At 49.1% G+C, this 20000-nt stretch overlaps 1 protein-coding gene across 5 annotated transcripts in view; it reads right to left on the reverse strand.

The window, feature by feature from the left end:
• The window catches only part of LOC135818012 (glycogen debranching enzyme-like), a 117531-nt gene that overhangs the window by 89606 nt on the left and 7925 nt on the right, over nucleotides 1-20000 (reverse strand). For 3 of the 5 annotated variants that reach the window (XM_065331332.1, XM_065331336.1, XM_065331335.1), the window contains exons 5-14: nucleotides 19730-19900; nucleotides 19034-19191; nucleotides 11344-11559; nucleotides 7498-7642; nucleotides 6125-6428; nucleotides 5744-5910; nucleotides 5169-5270; nucleotides 4722-4883; nucleotides 836-1010; nucleotides 224-452 (exon numbers count right to left, since the gene is read on the reverse strand). The exons of 1 other annotated variant lie outside the window; for it this stretch is intronic. In XM_065331332.1, the coding sequence (XP_065187404.1) occupies nucleotides 224-452; nucleotides 836-1010; nucleotides 4722-4883; nucleotides 5169-5270; nucleotides 5744-5910; nucleotides 6125-6428; nucleotides 7498-7642; nucleotides 11344-11559; nucleotides 19034-19191; nucleotides 19730-19900 (1829 nt within the window). The remainder of the gene's footprint in view (nucleotides 1-223; nucleotides 453-835; nucleotides 1011-4721; nucleotides 4884-5168; nucleotides 5271-5743; nucleotides 5911-6124; nucleotides 6429-7497; nucleotides 7643-11343; nucleotides 11560-19033; nucleotides 19192-19729; nucleotides 19901-20000) is intronic. One more of the 5 variants, XM_065331333.1, reaches the window with a different exon arrangement.

Below are 20000 nucleotides of genomic sequence, written 5' to 3' on the forward strand. Positions count from 1 at the left end.
ATTACAGCATCCTGATTGCAGAGCCATGGTCACAACATCCTGAGTCCAGAAGTCTAAAATACTGAATCCAGAATTCAAAGTGCAGAATCCTGGTTACGGAATTCACTACACCCTATTAGCACAAGTGTGACTGAAATAACGTGATCACAAAGGTGTTGACAGCTGCAGATACTATTAGTATTACACGCCGTACACCTACATGTACACATCTGCTGAACCTTACTGGAAAGCGATCACAGCGCCGGGTGGAAACGTGTGGAAGTGCGCTTCGTGCGCCTGCTGCGTCACGCGCAGGTCGCAGAAGTGCGACTCGTGCACGCCAATGTCCGTCGCAATCTCCACCTTGAAGTCGGGCAGGCCGACGATGATCGATTTGTCGTCGGGCAGGTCCTGCATGGCAGAGGTGGTACGGCGTACCATGCGACCTTCCAGTAGCACCTTGTCAATGACACCTTCACAGCAATAGCAGCAGCGCCAGCAGCAACAGGAGCAAGAAAATTGTGAAGAAGCGAGTTGCAACAACAGCAGAATGCAAATCACATTTTGGGATTCGGGTGTGCAATAATTCTGTAACTGCCTTTCCCCTTCCATGGACCACTATACATGCCGCAACAACATCAAGCACGCAGTGGACTGCCAGAGCAATGGTAGCCACTCGACGGGACCGAACACACGAGTGGCCACGAGGCCACGGCTTACGCCAGTGTGTGTGTGTGTGTGTGTGTGTGTGTGTGTGTGTGTGTGTGTGTGTGTGCGTTCGCGCGCATGCACACGCGAGCATGTGTGTGAGAGACATTGTAGTATATCTAGTCCAAAGTTTCCAGATGATAATTACCTTGTACAACGAGTGGCGGAATGTAGCTACTGACTCCCATGAATTCTTCAGTGGGCTCCTCGTGTTCCGGCATCTTCTGAAAGGCTGTGTGAGCGATGAGAATGACGGCGTCGTGTGTCTCCGGGTTGTGACGTGTCACGGCAACGACAGACTCACTCACTTGGTCAACGTATACCTGGTAAAGTCCACACATGTACACGTACACATACACACACACACACGCACGCACGCACACACATACACACACACAGAGGCATGCATGCACATGCATACACACGCATACACACGCATAGTCACGCATCAACATGAAAAAACACATACATGTGTTAGGTCCCCATCTCTTGCACATTGTTTCCCCGCACCCGGTACACATAGCTTCCTGCGTTCGCGTTTGCCACCCTTTGCTCTGTTGCCCTGGGTAGCTGCATACAAGCTGACATTTGCTATAGCTAGTCAGCCCCCCCCCCCCCCCCCCCCCCCTCTCTCTCTCCATCATGCAGCCGTCCGTTTCTCTGTCTCTTCATTCGTCGCTTCCCCCAGTATAAATGACTTCTCCTAGCAACTTTGGCCTTGGCTTGCTGTGAGTGCTGAGCAATGGGATTCAGAGAACTCAACACGTGCATAAACATCCACACATGTCCATAAGCTTCAACTAAAACTGCCGTATGGCTCTCGTACCCGCTCTCTGTGAACTCTTCACCTTGGAGTTTGATCACGAGGATCCCCATTTTGAGCTGCTGCAGTTAATCGTGGAACTGCTGCAGGAGCAAATCAATGTGGAACGTCCTCGACAGCTCCCCAATCGTTTCCACTGGCTGGATGAGAAATGGACATCGGAGAAGTGGAGAGAAACATTCCGCTTTCACAAGCAGCATCACCAAAGGCTGACCACAGCTCTTGGGTTGCCTGAGAAATTCACTGGCCCAAACAAGATAAAATGGACTGGCCACGATGGACTGTGTGTTGTCCTAGCACGATTGGCCTATCCATGCCGGCTAAGCCAATTGAAGGATGTGTTTGGGCGCTCTCGATGTGAACTGAGCATCCTAATCAATGATACCAGTCGCTTCCTGTACAATTGTTGGGGAGACCTGCTTAGACGTGTGGACTTGCCGTGGCTTTCGCCAATTCATCTGGAAGAAATTGCCGCAGCCGTTGAAAAGAGAGCACCCCTTGGAAAAGGGTGGGGGTTACTGATGGTACCGTGCGCCCAAACTGTAAGCCAATCACCAGACAGCGACTGTTATTCAACGGCTGTAAGCATGTACACGCACTGCAGTTCCAGTCCGTTGTTTGTCCCAACGGGATTATCGCGAGTCTGCATGACGCTTGTGAAGGTCGCAGGCATGACGCATATCTCCTACGTGACTCAGGCCCGCTACCCAGGTTGGAGGTGTGCATGGAGCTCCCTCAGCCACTCGAAGCTGATGCAGCACCTGTGTTTAGCTTCTACGGAGACCCTGCGTATCCCGCCAGAGCCCAATTGCTTGTTCCACGTCGGCGAGTGAATCTCACTGAAGAACAGCAGAGGTTCAACGTCCAAGTGAGTGCCGCGCGAATGAGCGCAGAGTGGTGATTTGGGAAAATCCTGCAACAATTCACATTCGTGGACTTCAAAAAGAACCAGAAGGTACTACTACAACCTGTTGCTATGTTGTAGTCAATAGGTGCAGTCTTGACGAATTGCCACACATGTCTCTACGCTAGTCAGACTCCAACGGCGTTTGATCTAGACCCACCTCCTGTAGAAGGCTACCTCACTCGGCAATGAAGACCTCGACATGAGTGAATCGTTATCTCTCATACTGTACTTCAGTACATTGTCTATGAAGAGCTTCCATTTGAATATTATGTCCACAAGAAAAAAACGTTATCGTAATCTAAGCGCACGTAGCTGCATTCATCACTTAAGTCTTTATTCGAGTTTTAAAATTGATTATTGCTTCTCCCACATATGTTATGACACTTGTTTGCCTTATATTGAACTCCCTCAAGCTTAAGAATATTTCCCTTGTAATAAAGAGTGAATGGGAAGAGAGCGGAGCGGGTCTGCTCTGAAACCTTTTTTTCCTACGAGTATGAATGAAGCTGCAGGAAGCCTCAGCACTGCTACTAATAAACTTATGCTCGGAATATGTTGGTAGTTGTACATGTATTGGCGTTCACAATTTGTCAGTTTTCACTGGTACACATAACGTATACAGAGAACAAATACCTGCCTGGACATACTAGTACCCATTCCCTCAAGACTTCTACAGATGCACCCTGTGTGCTATACAATATGAGCTTTAGACAAAGTGGCTGTAGTCTTTGCTGCAAACAGTGCTCAACACCTCAAAAAGGGCAGAGCTTACCACACAGGGCAGAACAACAGAGACCAAACATCCTTCTCGTGACTCCGAGTTTCGTGTTTCAAAAAACACTCATCAGACGATGATGAGTGTTTTTTGAAACACGAAACTCGGAGTCAAGAGAAGGATTTTTGGTCTCTGTTGTTCTGCCGTGTGTAATATGAGCTTTAGTTAACTAGAGTACTGTCAGTATATGGGGCACCTTTTTTTCACTACGTTATCCTTTAGCAGCACTGCTCTCCCTAAGGCCTCGGGACGCAGCGTCAAACCACAGCACTTGACGCCGACGTGGAGCCACACTGCATTTTTTTGCTTTTGCCGTCGCGGCCTGATGCACTTCACAAAACCACTGTGCGGCGAACCAAATCCCTGTGATAGAGCACGGTACGCTATTTTTCACAAGGCACTGTCTTTCATGCAAGTGCATGCAGTGGCAGCGTCAACGCAGCGGATTTGCTTGCGTTAGACATTGCTGCGTCTGACGCTCAAACTACCCGCGTTTTCGTCAGTTGCCATGGAAAAACTCATGATTCTGACGCTGATGTAGCATTTTTGCGGTAGTGTGACCGAGGCCTATTATCAAAATTAATTATAATTTGATACAAATCTCAAGAAATCTCCTTTTCATTGGTAATCGATTGAAAAACCAGCCAACCTTGCAAACAACGACCCTCGATCGTACATGAGAGAAGTGTTGTTATTCGTGAGTTGTTGAAAATATGCAGTCACATGGTCACTAGGCCTGCAGATTGTGTTGGTATCCATGATTTGTTTTTATAGCCGAGGTGGTTATTCACAAGGTTGATTGTACTGGCCAGGAAACCGGACGACTAGTGTCGACGAACCCGATCGCGACTTTGCTTTCGCGTGGTGAAGATGTGCGCCAGTGCAATTCGAAGGTGGGTGCTGTCCCATACTGTCCAGTGCTTTGCTACGGCCGGCTCCAGGGCGAAAATGCTGAAGCGCAGTGCTGCTCAATGAAATCCGATCGAGCGAGTCAAGTACGCACCGGGTGTTGCTCAGCCCTAGGCCATGGCTACGAAATGATGCAGGGCGAAAAATAGACTCAAGAGGTCGGATGTCATTGAGCCGCACCGTGCTTCCAGCAAGAAAGCGGAAGCCATTTGCGGCTGTAGCTACCCTAGTGTAGCTGGCAGCAAACAAGCTCACAAACTCCAACAGCAAGTGTTCTACTTCTGCTCTCCTCAGGAAGAAACCATGGCAGCATAATCAATTAAAAACAACCACACTGATAGAAACTGTGAGCTGGAATCTGCTACAGGCAATGCTACAGATAATGCCACAAGCAATGCTACCTCAGAATAGCCTTCACGACACAGAGTTCTGATTCACAATTCGTAATTTCCAAATACTTTGCCCCTTAGAGAAGTAACAAACTCTCTCTCGCACACATTGTGTGAGAGGTCCAATTAGAATCTGTTGTGACTTAGAGTTTCATGCCGAAGGAATCAACAGACAACACCCCCCCCCCCCCCCCCTCCCACACACACACACACACACACGGAAAGCAGTACCTGGGAGTATTTTTCGGTGGCTAATCGTGCATGCAGCTCGTTGAGGACTTGCTTGCCCTTGAGGACACCGCTGGCATGGTTTACTGTACCCGGTGGTGGTGGTGTGGTGGGTGAGGCAGTTGACCATGTGCTGTACAAACGACCACCACCAACCACACCGATCTAAAGACGACACAAGGAGAAGGCAAAGGAAACTTATGCAATGATGCCAGTACACATTTATTTCACTAGACAAATAGAGAGAGAGGAGAGAGAGAGAGAGAGGAGAGAGAGAGAGGAGAGAGAGAGAGAGAGAGAGAGAGAGAGAGAGAGTGTGTGTGTGTGTGTGTGAGAGAGAGAGAGAGAGAGAGAGAGAGAGAGAGAGAGAGAGAGAGAGAGAGAGAGAGAGAGAGCATGAGAGAGAGAGAGAGAGCATGAGAGAGAGAGGGAGACCAAACACCAGCTCACCTTGTAGGGCACGAGCTCGTCGTAGCCGTGGGTGCTGCCGCTGGCACAGCATGCCATGGCAACAAGTGCAGAGTTGGCCATGGTGTCATACACTGACCGACCCTGTGCACAACACACGGACAAATTCAGCGAAATGCACGTGCAGTGGCCAACCAAGAGTGCAGGAATACACCTTCGCCAACAGGTGGTGGTTCAACACAAGTTAAATAGTACATAGTAGCTCCCCTTATCCAGGTACGTTGGCAGCGGGCACTGCATCTAACTAAGAATTGCCCGACACCCAGAACACTCCTACGTCAAAATAGTGAATGGAAGTACACGTAAACACTTGTTTAGGATTATCAACAATATTTCGGCCATTTTCCGTTGAAAAGCCCGGTTTTGTGACTCTTGATGGGTAAGACAGGTGCCCGGTAGACAAGAGTGCCCAGATCCAGGGAGTCCGGATTAGGTCTGGATTAGGGGAGTTTTACAATACGCTGAAAGGTCCATCGATACCTCCACCATACACTCCAAGATAGTAAAATAAAACAATATACGGTCGAGCAACTCGAAAGAGACGGGCTTGCACTGACCTGCATTAAGCACTCGTTGTCGTGTGTTAGATCAACAAAGAGAGCATGAGCCATTGATGGCTTTAGCGGACGAACACCCGACGGTGGTGCGAAGGAGCCCACCGGTTGACCCCCGTAGCGGTACACAAGTCGACCCAGCTCCTTGCTGTCGTAAGCATTGGCTGCTTCTGTAAAACACATTGCATGCACAACACATAGACCAAACGCACAGAAACAAACACCCAGAACAAGCAATTTGGATAGTAGTTCAGAGCATGTACGCCAACTCGTGTGCCCCCCCCCCCCCCCCACACACACACACGCAGTGTATAGCCCTGATCAACCGTACAAGTACAAAACGGACAACGACTGACATTACGCATAGACGCGTGCACAACTGACCTCTTATCAGAGAGTTGATGCCCAGGTGATTTATGAAGGCATTGTCTATGCTCTCTGAGTTGGTGAAGAGCTCGGCCACGACATAGAGGTCAGGTCTCACCAGTCGTGCCTCGTCCAGCAGGTACTCAGCAACGTGCAGGGGCGTGTTGTGGCAGTTGTCGATGCGGAACGCGTGGAAGACGCGCGCCATCTGCCGCGTGTACTCCGTCATGTGCACCCAGAGCCAGGGCGAGTCCTCCGGCCGCTGACCGTAGCGCAGCTTGCAGCTGTCACCCCAGGGGATCAGCTGACGACGCAAGTACACCTACGCAAACAATGCCAACCAAGTAACAACAGAGTATAGTCAGACCTCGTTTATCCGGTCCTCTTTTATCCATCCAGAAGAAAATCGTTGGTTACCAATTTACAGTATATGCTATGCATCCATACAGTATGTGTGTTCGATTATCCGGTTCCCTCGCCTATCTGGATATTTTTGCGGAAAACAGATGTGTGCGGTTAAGCGAGGTCTGACTGTAGCATGGCAGCATTGCAGAATCGCAGTATTCTAGTATTATGCCCATTGCTCAATGACACACATGTATGTATGTGTTTAAAACTTTGTAGTTTGTACCATGAACACCCCACACAGCCACCTGGCTATGGCTGTGTGGGGTCATGAACAATGTATTTCTGCATAAAAAGTTCGATTCCAGAGTACGCACATGCAGTGCTCACACGTTCCTTACATGGCAATGCGCAATGGGCGTGTAGCATTGCAGCACTGCAGCAGCTGAGCACACGGTGACGGCCAACACACTCACAACCACTACTCTAACTGTCCATGATCTCCACTGAAAGTCAAACTACGGGGCGGTGACACGCCACTGCACAAGGTGAATGCTCGCCCAAGGCTAAACGAAGTCATTGCATGCACTCCAGTCCAGTACTTCTCAAGCTGTGCTCCACTCGATGCTGAAGGCACCCAAGCTTCCACTGCAGTGCGATCAATGGTGGTGCCATACTGAGACATGGCACGTTACTATTAGCCTAAAACCAAGATGCATAGGCGCGCGTGGGTGGTTTAATGTTACCTACTACAGTATACTGTATTTCAAACCTTCACACCTCCAAACTCCAATACCGTAACTACTGTATTTGCCAGGGTATGGGGCGCTGCAATCGGATGCAATACTTGTCCTTTGGAGTGCAAGAAACCAGGAGAGCACTATATCTCGGATATGAAAATGCATTCCTATAAAAGTACCTGTAGTTGTCGAAATTTTGCCAAAAAGAAGGGCAGGGAGCATAATACTCGGTCAATATGGGACACAGAACTGAGCAGAAATCAAGTGTGCACGACATGGCGCCACACGAGGGTGCAGCACGCTTACCTCTGAGCCGGGCGCGGCGAAGTTGGACAGCGGGTCGGCGTTCATCACCCAGCCGTTGTGCGCCAGCACACGTTCACCCTTGTCCTCGTCCTGCACGTCCGCCTCCGATAGCAGCAGGTCATCGCCGTCCAAGTGAAAGAAGTAGCTGAGGAGACAGCACAGTAAATGCATACAAGGTAACTGTCAGATATCGCATGTGTCTTCACTCTGTACATTGAATCTGATTTGACAGCTGCATGCATTTATAGCATTTATAGGTACTGTGTGTGTTACCGTCGGACAACATTACGAGTTCTTGTTACATGCATGTCCTACGTCAACCCAGTCCCATCTCATTCGTTATCTAGTTATACTTACTGCCATGACTTGTCCTGTTTATGGTTACACAGTCTTCTTCTTTTCCAGTCGTATTGCTTTCGTTTGCCGGAGACGTATACGGTGTGTCTCTATTCATCTCCACGATGTACGTGATAATTCCTTTCTCTCTACACGTCCATATGTCTATCCTGACACCAGCATTTTCTGCGTCGCGTACGGCTGGTGGACATACTGTAATTTCACAAATTTTTCGGTGTACTTTTATTTTCGGTACTTTCGGTGCATCTGTTTCATACCTAAAATTTCAATACACCGAACAAACACTAACACGCGTAATCCAATAGGGAACTGCTTCTCTGTACCGAAAATTTCTGTTCGCCTAACCTGGCCTTTTGCCCTCATACCGAAAATATTGAGCACCGAAAATTTCTGAAATTAGAGTACTTGAAGTTTGTATACATGTACTTGAAGTAACTTCAAGTACACGTATCTACCCCAGCCGTCGCAATGTAGGCGCTTCCTCTTCTCACTGTATTTTGAGGACAGTCACGAGTAACTCTGATAATTATTATGAAGAGAATTGGTATCTGATCTGAATGGAAAGACACCGAGTGTCTATAATTGTAATGGGCTCACTGAAGAGCCAAAACGTCGTTTAGAATTCTACATTGTACGGGTAGATAGAGAGTAGTATTCATAAAATTGGTCCTTCGAGCCGCATTCATTGGATGAGAGGTCGAGAAAGGCAGACCAGAGTGTCGCCTTCGCCAGAGCAAGGATCGAGGTTCTGAACAATAATAGGGAGGTTTAGTTCCCACGTAACGGAAACGCGAACGTGGGCGATCCACGTAAAGTGGACAAAGGGCACCCACGTTGCAATGTTGTGTTAGTCACACGGAACAAACAAAAGCATGAAGCGAAATGCCCAAACCTGGTCAAAGACGAAGCTACCCGGGCCCAAGAAGCTCATACAATATTTCGATTTCGTGCTTCGGAAACTTCTTCAGCTGAGCACCCTCACAGCTCGCACAATGCGCTCCAATCTGATTTTCATCCACGTTCTGGCGGAACGTGGGTGAGCCTCCATACACGGTATGTCGTGAATCAGAAAACGTCTGTACGTGGGTCACTGAGTATCACGTGGTACACACACGTAAAGTACCCACGGATTACGTGGGACTAAACCTCCCTAATATCGAAAATGGATCACCTGTAAGTGCCGTCAAACTGTCACTTGTGGAGCTGGACCTAAAAGTACATTGCTTGCTTAGTACATTGCGGGAGAATCCACAGTTGTTGGAGGAGTATGTAGCAAGACAAGAAATGTATGCAAACACAGCGGCTATTGTCGTGAAATCAACTTCTGCGGCTACATCATCGATCACACCGGCTGGACGGTCGACCCTGAGAGAACGTGTGCCATCCGAGATTTCGGAGTGCCAGCTAATCGCACCGACCGGCGAGCATTGATGGGACTAGTGAATCAGTGCAGCGACTTCACTTCCCCCATTGCTGAGCACGCTGCTCCTCTCCGCGGTCTCCTGAAACCCTCTGTGATGATATTGTACCTTTACATCCTTTAGTGCCGTTACATCCTATATCTATTGTTTCTTATTTAGTCATTGTCACAGATGGTGTCTGTGACCGGAGAAGGGGAATGGTGTGATGATATTGGAACTATATCATTTGGTGCCATTAAATATCCCTATACATATAACTATAATCTTCACATCCTCATATTTACACCTGTCCATATATGACATTAGAATAGCATGCTGCGTACTACTTCCCGTACTACCGGTACCTTTTCTAGTACTCACATATTGTACAACTTTACACACCAAGATAAAATAACAAGGATGACAGCCCTTCAGGGTTAGTTGTCGGTTAGCCGAACGAGAGTGGGTTGTTGGTTTGTCCTCCCCTTCACACCCTCCAATGAGTTCCTCTGGCTTCCGAACACACAGCTGCTATGAATGCAACCAAAGAAGCGCTGCTTGACCGGCCGTCGCGCTGCGCTTACTTTGATCCTGCCGCTCCAACACGTCTTGAGTGTGATGCAGCCCGCACGGTTAGCGAGTGCGTGTACGGGATTTGTTCGAACTGCAAAAGTTCACGTGCTAGCTCTATTAGCGGTGTACAGTACACCCGGAATGCCGAGAAGGTGAAAGCGTACGTATCGAGCCAAGATAAGGACACTGATCTAAAGAGCAGAAACTAGTTAGATGAAAATGAATTTTATAACATAGAACTGTTTGTTTGAAGAAAGTGTGTTGTGTCGGGGTTTCCTAAATCCAAAACCAGGGCTTGTCCTGAGCGGCCATATGCAGCAAACAGAAAGTACACAGGGTCCCGAAACGGGCGAAAGTGCTGTTGTTTGAATCCGCCGCTGGTGATGACACGGCTTACAAGGCTACGGCCATCATCAAGGTGCCGATACGAGGGATCGGCACGAGTACGCAAACGAAGTCGAAGGTGCGAGTAGTGATACAACGTGGGCTTTCGTGCCGGACATTGCTACGCCAGTGATTGTACCAGACGTACTGAGTCTGTGATTGAGAATGCACCATGCTCGTATTATGGAGATCAGCAGTTCAACACTGTGACAGCACCATGGGCCCACACCAACATTGAACAAATACATGGACACACTGTGGCAACCTGGGAGGCAGACCCCAGAGACATCTGCATGGCAACCTGTGTCTAGGATGCAGTCACAGCACACATGCGCACACACGCACACGCACACGCACACACACACACACGCACACGCACACACACACACACACACACACACACACCCACACACACACACACACACACACACACACCCAGCCTTTGTATGTGTCGCAGTCGCCGTCTCAGCCCTTGTCTACACGTATGTCACAACCGCTGTCTGCATACGAAGAACTTCTCACAACATTGCTGGAGATAGAGGCAATCTTGAACAGCCGACCTCTCTCCTACGTGTCTTCGGAGGACATGGAAGAGCCACTTACTCCATCCCACCTCATCTAGGGCAGACGAGTGCTGTCCTGCCGCATGATTGACCTGGATGATGTCGACCTAGCCGCCGTGCAGCGGGATGATGTGTTGCACCGCCTGGTCCACATCAAACAACTGACCGATCACTTCTGGACAAGGTGGCAAGCAGACTACTTGCTGGAGCCACGCAATGCTCATCGAAGACCACAGTCTACAAGTCGCGCAGGCAAAGTCGGTGTGGGAGATGTGGTCATACACGAGGATGGTGTGGCCCGCGGATTATGGAACTTGGCCAGAGTGGATAAGTTGCTGCAAAGCAAGGATGGAAAAGCCAGCGGAGCAGTCGTGAAACACACCACCAAAGGGGGAACACATACATACATACATACATACATACATACATACATACATACATACATACATACATACATACACACATACACACACACACCTGTACTACTTGTACTTGCACACACACGCACACACGCACGCACGCACGCACACACACACAAACAAAAACAGTGGATGTGCATGTGCACGTACCTTGGCACAATCGGATGGTCGACGGTGATCTTTTCCAGGCGAGGTCCACCGGGCTCCAAGTATTCGTAGCGCACATTTGACATGCAGTTATGGATGACTTCCTGGAAGATGTCCTGCTCGATCTTGCTCATCTGTTGCTCAATGAGCCAGTCCAGAGTGTCTGCAAGGTCCTGCTTCGCTCGGGAAATGTGCTCATGTAGACTGCGGCCCTCCATGCTACACAAAACAACAAAGACAAGACAACGGTATGCACACAACAACAGCAGAGAACCAAAAAATTCAGCAAATCTGCATGTCAATGTCGTGAAAAAAGAGATAGCATCTGAATTGAGTGTACATGGCGCTGCAAGCCTAAATATGGGCCTCTTGATAGAAAAACTGCTCTCACATGGACTGCTAGGACTAGAAAGTACAGAACGGACCGTACAGTAGACATCTAAATCAGCAGTGGCCTTTCTTCCGCTCAGTTTGTTGTTATTTTTGGGAGTATCTGGCTTTTGTGGCGAGATGGACAAGAGTTCGCTTTCGAAGAGAACTGCTCCCCAATTGAGGCTCCTGCTGCAGGCAAAGGCAACTGGATGTCAGTGATCAAAAGGCAAAATTGATAGAACGGCTGCTGGCTAGTCAAGAACAATCCCTGCTGCGGGTCGGGACGGATTAGCGTTGCCGGTTTCCGCTGATGCTCGTCAGCCATTACCGTCGTCGTCGTCGTCAGGTGCTGCTGGTCAGTCATCGTCCCCGACGCCTGCTGCAGGTCAGCCAAACTTGTCTGTGGTTGCCGATGAGCCATCTGTGTCCACTGCTGCTGTTGGTCAGCCAAATTTGTCAAATGCTGCTGGTCAGCCAAATTTGTCAAATTGCGTATGCTTGGCCACACAAGGGTGTGTGACCGGGAAGAGTTCAAAGTGCACTGCACTGCGTACATGTGTTAGGTACCTCTTCCGCCCTGCTCGCCGCCCTCGTCGCCACCTCCTCCGCCCCAATCACCACCACCCCACCCAAACTATGCAATGCTCGAGCCATGGAATATTCCCCATGGGGGTCGCCGCCGCGATTCGCCGACTGGGTGCGACAAGCGCCATCGCCGCCGTCGCCTCGGACGCCGGTGCTTCCGCCAGCACCACCCGGAATCGTCAGGCCCTCGCGCCTGGATGCCGCGCGTCGACAGCTCGACTTGGCGCCACGCCCTCCCTCAGCGGAGGAACTTGTCACGGCAATCCGCCAACGCCTCACCATCCGAACGTATCAACCACCGCGACGACACAATACAGACAACCTCCGACAGCTACGACCACGCCCGAAACCACGACCACGACCGATACGCCCTACTCGACACCACTACTACAACGCCGACAGTCTCCCTCCACACCGACTGACGTTACCAACAAGGCCAGGTGTGAAATCCTTCCGCTTTCCTGGTGCATGGCGGCACTAGCCGCTCAGCAGAGCGCGTTTTATTTTACTGCTGCCGCTGGGTTTGCTCTTCGACGTTCTAGACTTTGCGTGAACATTTACCTCAACAAAGGCTAGCAAAGAGACCCCGAAGAGATTACGTACAGAAGCCGTAGCTGTGCTAGCACAAGCTAGATGGCCAGAATAATACAGTGAAGAAGAGCTCCAGTGTTTGAGGGACGGTAGCGAGGAGCACGTCGAAAATAAGGAGGAAGCCGCTGCTGCTGCGAGCTTCAAAGAAGCCTCGCCTCCTCAAACAAGAGTCCGCAAGGTTTCCTGGTGCGAGCGTACATGCTGCGTGGAGATGGAGCGTCGATTGGACTGCATTTGCTGCTGTCAAGTCGGTGCCGTGCTGCAGTTCCTCTCACAACAGGCGGCCGCACCGTATGCGGTACTGGTACGGTGGCCGATTGCAAACAAAATATTCTACAACTGCTCTGACATGGACGATCATGACTAGCAAGTGGAGACTACAGAACGGACTGTATAAAACACACCTAAATCAGTAGACCTGCGTACCAGGTGACCAGTCAGTGTACGGAGAGTGCAACTCCTAGTGTGGAGGCAAGAGAGAGAGAGAGAGAGAGAGAGAGAGAGAGAGAGAGAGAGAGAGAGAGAGAGAGAGAGAGAGAGAGAGAGAGAGAGAGAGAGAGAGAGAGAGAGAGAGAGAGAGAGAGAGAGAGAGAGAGAGAGAGAGAGAGAGAGAGAGAGAGAGAGAGAGAGAGAGAGAGAGAGAGAGAGAGAGAGAGAGAGAGAGTCTACAGTGCCATGTAGCTGTAGACTGCGACAGGGAGATGAGAAGAGGAACGGATACCGCAGTACGCAACATGGCCTGCACACTACACACACAGGCTCAGTGTATGCAGTGTAAGACGTAGGGCGTAACGGTGCTGAACACTGGCAGACACAAGCAAACACACAATTGCGAGACGAAGACAAGTGTGTATGAGTGAAGTGGCTGAGGCAAGGTTTGAAACTCAGCTCAAAGAGAAACTTGGTGTGCCTGACTCGATTTGGCTTGGATTCGTTCCAGTTGACCTAAATGAACCTGAGTTAGGCCGGGGTTCGGATGCCGTAGGGCGTAACGGTGCTGAACACTGGCAGACACAAGCAAACACACAATTGCGAGACGAAGACAAGTGTGCATGAGTGAAGTGGCTGAGGCAAGGTTTGAAACTCAGCACAAAAAGAGAAACTTGGTGTGCCTGACTCGATTTGGCTTGGATTCGTTCCAGTTGACCTAAATGAACCTGAGTTAGGCCGGGGTTCGGATGCCGTAGGGCGTAACGGTGCTGAACACTGGCAGACACAAGCAAACACACAATTGCGAGACGAAGACAAGTGTGTATGAGTGAAGTGGCTGAGACAAGGTTTGAAACTCAGCTCAAAGAGAAACTTGGTGTGCCTGACTCAATTTGGCTTGGATTCGTTCCAGTTGACCTAAATGAACCTGAGTTAGGCCGGGGTTCGGATGCCGTAGGGCGTAACGGTGCTGAACACTGGCAGACACAAGCAAACACACAATTGCGAGACGAAGACAAGTGTGTATGAGTGAAGTGGCTGAGGCAAGGTTTGAAACTCCGCTCAAAGAGAAACTTGGTGTGCCTGACTCAATTTGGCTTGGATTCGTTCCAGTTGACCTAAATGAACCTGAGTTAGGCCGGGGTTCGGATGCCGTAGGCGTAACGGTGCTGAACACTGGCAGACACAAGCAAACACACAATTGCGAGACGAAGACAAGTGTGCATGTGTGAAGTGGCTGAGGCAAGGTTTGAAACTCAGCTCAAAGAGAAACTTGGTGTGCCTGACTCGATTTGGCTTGGATTCGTTCCAGTTGACCTAAATGAACCTGAGTTAGGCCGGGGTTCGGATGCCGTAGGGCGTAACGGTGCTGAACACTGGCAGACACAAGCAAACACACAATTGCGAGACGAAGACAAGTGTGTATGAGTGAAGTGGCTGAGGCAAGGTTTGAAACTCAGCTCAAAGAGAAACTTGGTGTGCCTGACTCGATTTGGCTTGGATTCGTTCCAGTTGACCTAAATGAACCTGAGTTAGGCCGGGGTTCGGATGCCGTAAGGCGTAACGGTGCTGGACACTGGCAGACACAAGCAAACACACAATTGCGAGACGAAGACAAGTGTGTATGAGTGAAGTGGCTGAGGCAAGGTTTGAAACTCAGCTCAAAGAGAAAATTGGTGTGCCTGACTCGATTTGGCTTGGATTCGTTCCAGTTGACCTAAATGAACCTGAGTTAGGCCGGGGTTCGGATGCCGTAGGGCGTAACGGTGCTGAACACTGGCAGACACAAGCAAACACACAATTGCGAGACGAAGACAAGTGTGTATGAATGAAGTGGCTGAGGCAAGGTTTGAAACTCAGCTCAAAGAGAAACTTGGTGTGCCTGACTCAATTTGGCTTGGATTCGTTCCAGTTGACCTAAATGAACCTGAGTTAGGCCGGGGTTCGGATGCCGTAGGGCGTAACGGTGCTGAACACTGGCAGACACAAGCAAACACACAATTGCGAGACGAAGACAAGTGTGCATGAGTGAAGTGGCTGAGGCAAGGTTTGAAACTCAGCTCAAAGAGAAACGTGGTGTGCCTGACTCGATTTGGCTTGGATTCGTTCCAGTTGACCTGAATGAACCTTAGTTAGGCCGGGGTTCGGATGCCACCGTCTATGTCCGCGAGTTCGAAGGTCAACCTATTGCATTGAAAGCTTCACACAACATCTGACTACAACAAGCTACCAGCACTTGCGCGTCACTAACACTGTGGCAACACCAGTCCCCAGCCGTTCGTGGCTCACGTCAAATTGATGGGGCATCGACAAAACCTGGAGGCCGGTCCGACACCAGTCTTCCTATGCTAGTGGTAAGTGATCTGTCGTGCAATTCTCTTTATTTGAAATACCGGAGATCTTATACATCTTGTTTTTATCTGTTTCCCCCATGCAGCGACAATAAATGGAGGACAATGGTGGAGATGAAGGAGCACCTCAGCACTACAGAACACATCGCCTTCTACCTCCAGAAGCTCAAGGTGTATTACGGGGTGTTGCGACCAAACAGCGTTGTAACCCTCGTCAAATCACATACGGAGATACTCTCCATCTAATTAAACATTATTTTAAAACCAACATATCTGTGGTAAATGTTTGTGTGGAGGGGGTCGAGTACTCATTCGATTGCATGTTCCAAGTCGATGGGTTTGGCACGTGGAAGTTCGATGTGATTGACGTAGTGGGTAGCTGCAAGTTCGTTGAACAGAGCGGAGGCAAACGTATGGCAGTTGTTTGTTGTCATGTTGTAAATACCCATGACGAGATTGGAGTCGTAGAGGAAATCTATCATATCCTGCAGATTTCCATTTGATTGGTCAGTAATAATCTCCTCTATCAGAGTTTTTCGATTGGTACTTCGATAGGAAGATCTCACGCTTGAACAAGTCTTGCCTCTGCATATGCTGACACCATCGGTGGTTTTTCCGCCGACCACCACCAGTTTCTCGTTTGAAAGACCACGAAAGCGTGGAAAGCAATCAAATCCGTCGGTTGAAGGTACCACATGGGAGTTTTGAAATGCCCGCCCAGATGACGGTCTCTTCACCTACGAGGGGTTTGAGATAGGTTTTGATATCGGCGCTGTCGATTCTCCATGCATCTTGTCCGATTTTATTGCGCTCCCCACCTTGTTCCGTGTCCCTTGCAGCGACGCTTTGAATTTTGTATTTCTGTATTTTATTATATAAGAGAAGTACCTCAGGGCAGTGTCCTTGGGCCCCAGCTCAAGAGAAGTACCTCAGGGCAGTGTCCTTGGGCCCCAGCTCAAGAGAAGTACCTCAGGGCAGTGTCCTTGGGCCACTGCTCCTCATCTTGGACACCTGTCGACTGGAGTACAACCTTCCCCATAACATTTCCCAACCGGAGTTATTAGCCGACGACATCATTCTCGAGTCCCCAGTTCGGAACACAGCCGTGGTTTGCTGGCTCCTTACTGCTGCTCCCCAAATGCAGCACTGATGTCCTGCAAGTGGTGCACAGTGCCAAGTACAGTGCTGCCCTATGAAATCCAGTCGCGTCACTCAAGTTTGCAAATTGCATCATTTCGCAGCCCAGTGTTCGCAGGTCTAGGGAGGTGCAACGCCCGGCGCGTACTTGACTGACACAACTGGATTTCATTGAGCAGCACCGTACCTTGGTGTCCATGCCGATGATGATCTGGCCTGATGTACATAAGTAGACCAGGTCGCACGTAAGACTGGTCAAGCAATAGGAAAGCTTTGGCGGCATGGGTGTTGCAAGAAGAAATTGGTTTACTGTAATTTCACAAATTTTCGGTATACTTCTATTTTCGGTACTTTCGGTGCATCTGTTTCACACCAAAAATTTCAATACACCCAACAAACACTGACACACATAATCCAATAGTGAACTGCTTGTCTGTACCTAAATTTTCCGTTCACCCAACTTGGCCTTTCGCCCTCATACCCAAAATATTCAGCACCGAAAATTTCTGAAATTAGAGCACTAGCCTATTTCAGTCTGCACTCTACTATGCAAGCAATGCAATCTATCCTTCCCTGTCCCTCCGGTTGCTTGGCCGCCTGGAGAGCATGGCCAAAGATGGAGTGCGTGCCAATACGCGGGTGCACATCCCACTGCCCATTACTCCCTTGCTTGTGCTGGTGCGGCGTTTACCTCTTGTACACATATATCGCCAAAAGCTTTTTTTGGTTTTTGTTCATCGCAGGATTCATTTTGCTTGGAGTAAACCCTTTTTAGACTACTGTAGAGGCAGAACATTTTGTCGGCCAATAATTTCGTCCAACTCCAAAGAAAAGGAGTTCGTCCGGTTGAAAATTTCGTCCATGGATCATAAGAGTGTATAGAAAAGCAGGGCAAATCGACATTAGTCCTACATTTAGTTTAGTCCAAAAGCTCCTTGGACGAAATAGACGAAATTAAATTCCAGACGAATATTTCTGCTTATACAGTATTATATTCTTAATAACACTAGGAATCTGGGAGGTCGAACCACCCCTGGTCAGGTTTCTAATCTTCTACAAGAACAGTAAAACCTGTAACTAAAGACCGTGACTAGCGACTAACCTGGTACTACAGACCACTTTGCCAGGCACGGACGGTCTCACATTCATATATTAAAGGTTGTGTGGTGCAAACCTCTAACTAAGGACCACCTGCCACTAAAGACCGCTTTCTCTGGCCCCCCAAGGGGTGGCCGTTAGTCACCGGTTTTACTGTACCATTTTGACGAGGCCCTTCTGGTCGATTAGATTCGTTGTTGACAGTGTACTTTGGAACAGTCTAGCCTCTCCTGTTTGTTGCGTTTCACAACGGAAAATATTTTGCGCTGCATTACGGTCACAAGACTTACTTGATCTCCCGGCTTCGTGAGATTATACCGCATGAATATATTCCTGAAATTTTCTGAAGCACAGCCACAAGGGGGACTAATTTAGCTGTAAGCATTTCCTATCTGTCGACACGAGTACCGGTATAATGTAAACGATGATTATAGGGCACACGACGACATTGTACTCATGCATGTCGACAGATAGGGAATGCTTCCAGCTAAATTAGTCCTCCCTGTGGCTGTAAGCTGCCGTCTCTAAAACCTTTTTCAGGAAGAAATTAGTACTAATCCAGGTCCGACATGCTCCTGAAACTGATGCAATCCTAACTTAATGCATTCTCAAATTTTGTATCCTCCTCTTTGAGGTTCGACTCTCCAAACTTTTCTTTTAATCCTCCACGTTTCACTTTCTACTTTTCTATCCCTTCACATCGGTACGGGTCACGTACAGGACCGTATTCGACCGCGTTCGATTGGAAATAAGGGCCGAATGCTGTATCACAGCCTCCTCGGACCAAGACCATTCAATTTAGTGTCCAGAATACTGCAGGTTCTGGGAGTTTCACATTCATCCGTGCTTCTACAAGAACGAAGTACGCTTTGAGTGAATTTTTTTCAACACAAATCCCTATCTAGTAGGGCGCAGTCACCCAGATTCGGTGGAAGTACGCGAGTTCAATCGGGAATACAAGAGGAAGAGAACGTCTCAGTTTCCTCGAACCAACACCATTCAACTTAGCACCTCAAAGACTACAACTGGTGAAATTTGATGTTAGACCTTACTTCCCCTTTGTCTTCATATGCAAAGGCTGCGGTTCTAGCATGCTACAGAAATTAGCATCAACTGCAGGCCACACTTACTCTCGGTGAAAGAGGATATCCTCCGCCAGGTCATAGTCGATGGTGCACGAACACCGACCATAGTGCGGGTCCTGAACAATTGCAATAGGCGGCCTCTCGATGCCTGCACGAGACATATCTACTTGCTTGCCGCCGAGATGCTTCTCAAATTGTTCCACCTGCAGCAGATAATAAGGCATCCAGCATGCAATAGTGAAATACACCCTGTAAGAATCAAAATAGCTTGATCCATGTGCGGCATCTTGGTACAGTGGAATGAGACACCTCAGGAGAAGGAAAGAGTGACAGGCCGAGAACACAGATACGGGCAGACATAAATAAAGAGAAGCGAAGTCAGAAAGTTAAGTTAATGAGTCTAACTAGAAACCGTACATGTACGACAGCATGTATATGCTCATATTAGGGGTCATCGCAAAAGTTTTTTGTCGTCCCTGAAACGAACATGATTCATTTGGGGGGGGGGGGGGGGGGGTGCGAGCCAAAATCGCAAGTCGACCGACACTGTACATATGACATGTACATGCATGCGATTTTCGTCGTCCAGCATAGCAAGCTGTGTTCGTTTCAGAGGGAGGGGAGGGGGTCCAAGTACGAAATGAACGATGTTCGTTTCAGGGACGACAGAAAACTTTTGCGACGACCCCTTACAACCTTGCCGAGCACTGCTCTATGCCACCACCAGTGCCTCGGACTCACCTGAGCACGCACGTCCACGCAGAAGTATTCCCACAGTACAGTACTGGATAGCAGAACTCCGTGCAGGACCTTAGCCATGCGACGAATGTCATCCTCACTACGCACATACTCGTTGATGCCGTGCTCCCGGTACTGGCCACGAGCCACCTCACTTGAAAACACCATAAGGGCCTGGGGAAATGAACACACATAAAAACGTACATGCACATACACGCGCATGCACACACACACACACACACACACACACACACACACACACACACACACAAGC

Source organism: Sycon ciliatum, chromosome 5 (genome assembly GCF_964019385.1).
Source record: "Sycon ciliatum chromosome 5, ocSycCili1.1, whole genome shotgun sequence".
Classification (NCBI taxonomy): Eukaryota; Metazoa; Porifera; class Calcarea; order Leucosolenida; family Sycettidae; genus Sycon; species Sycon ciliatum.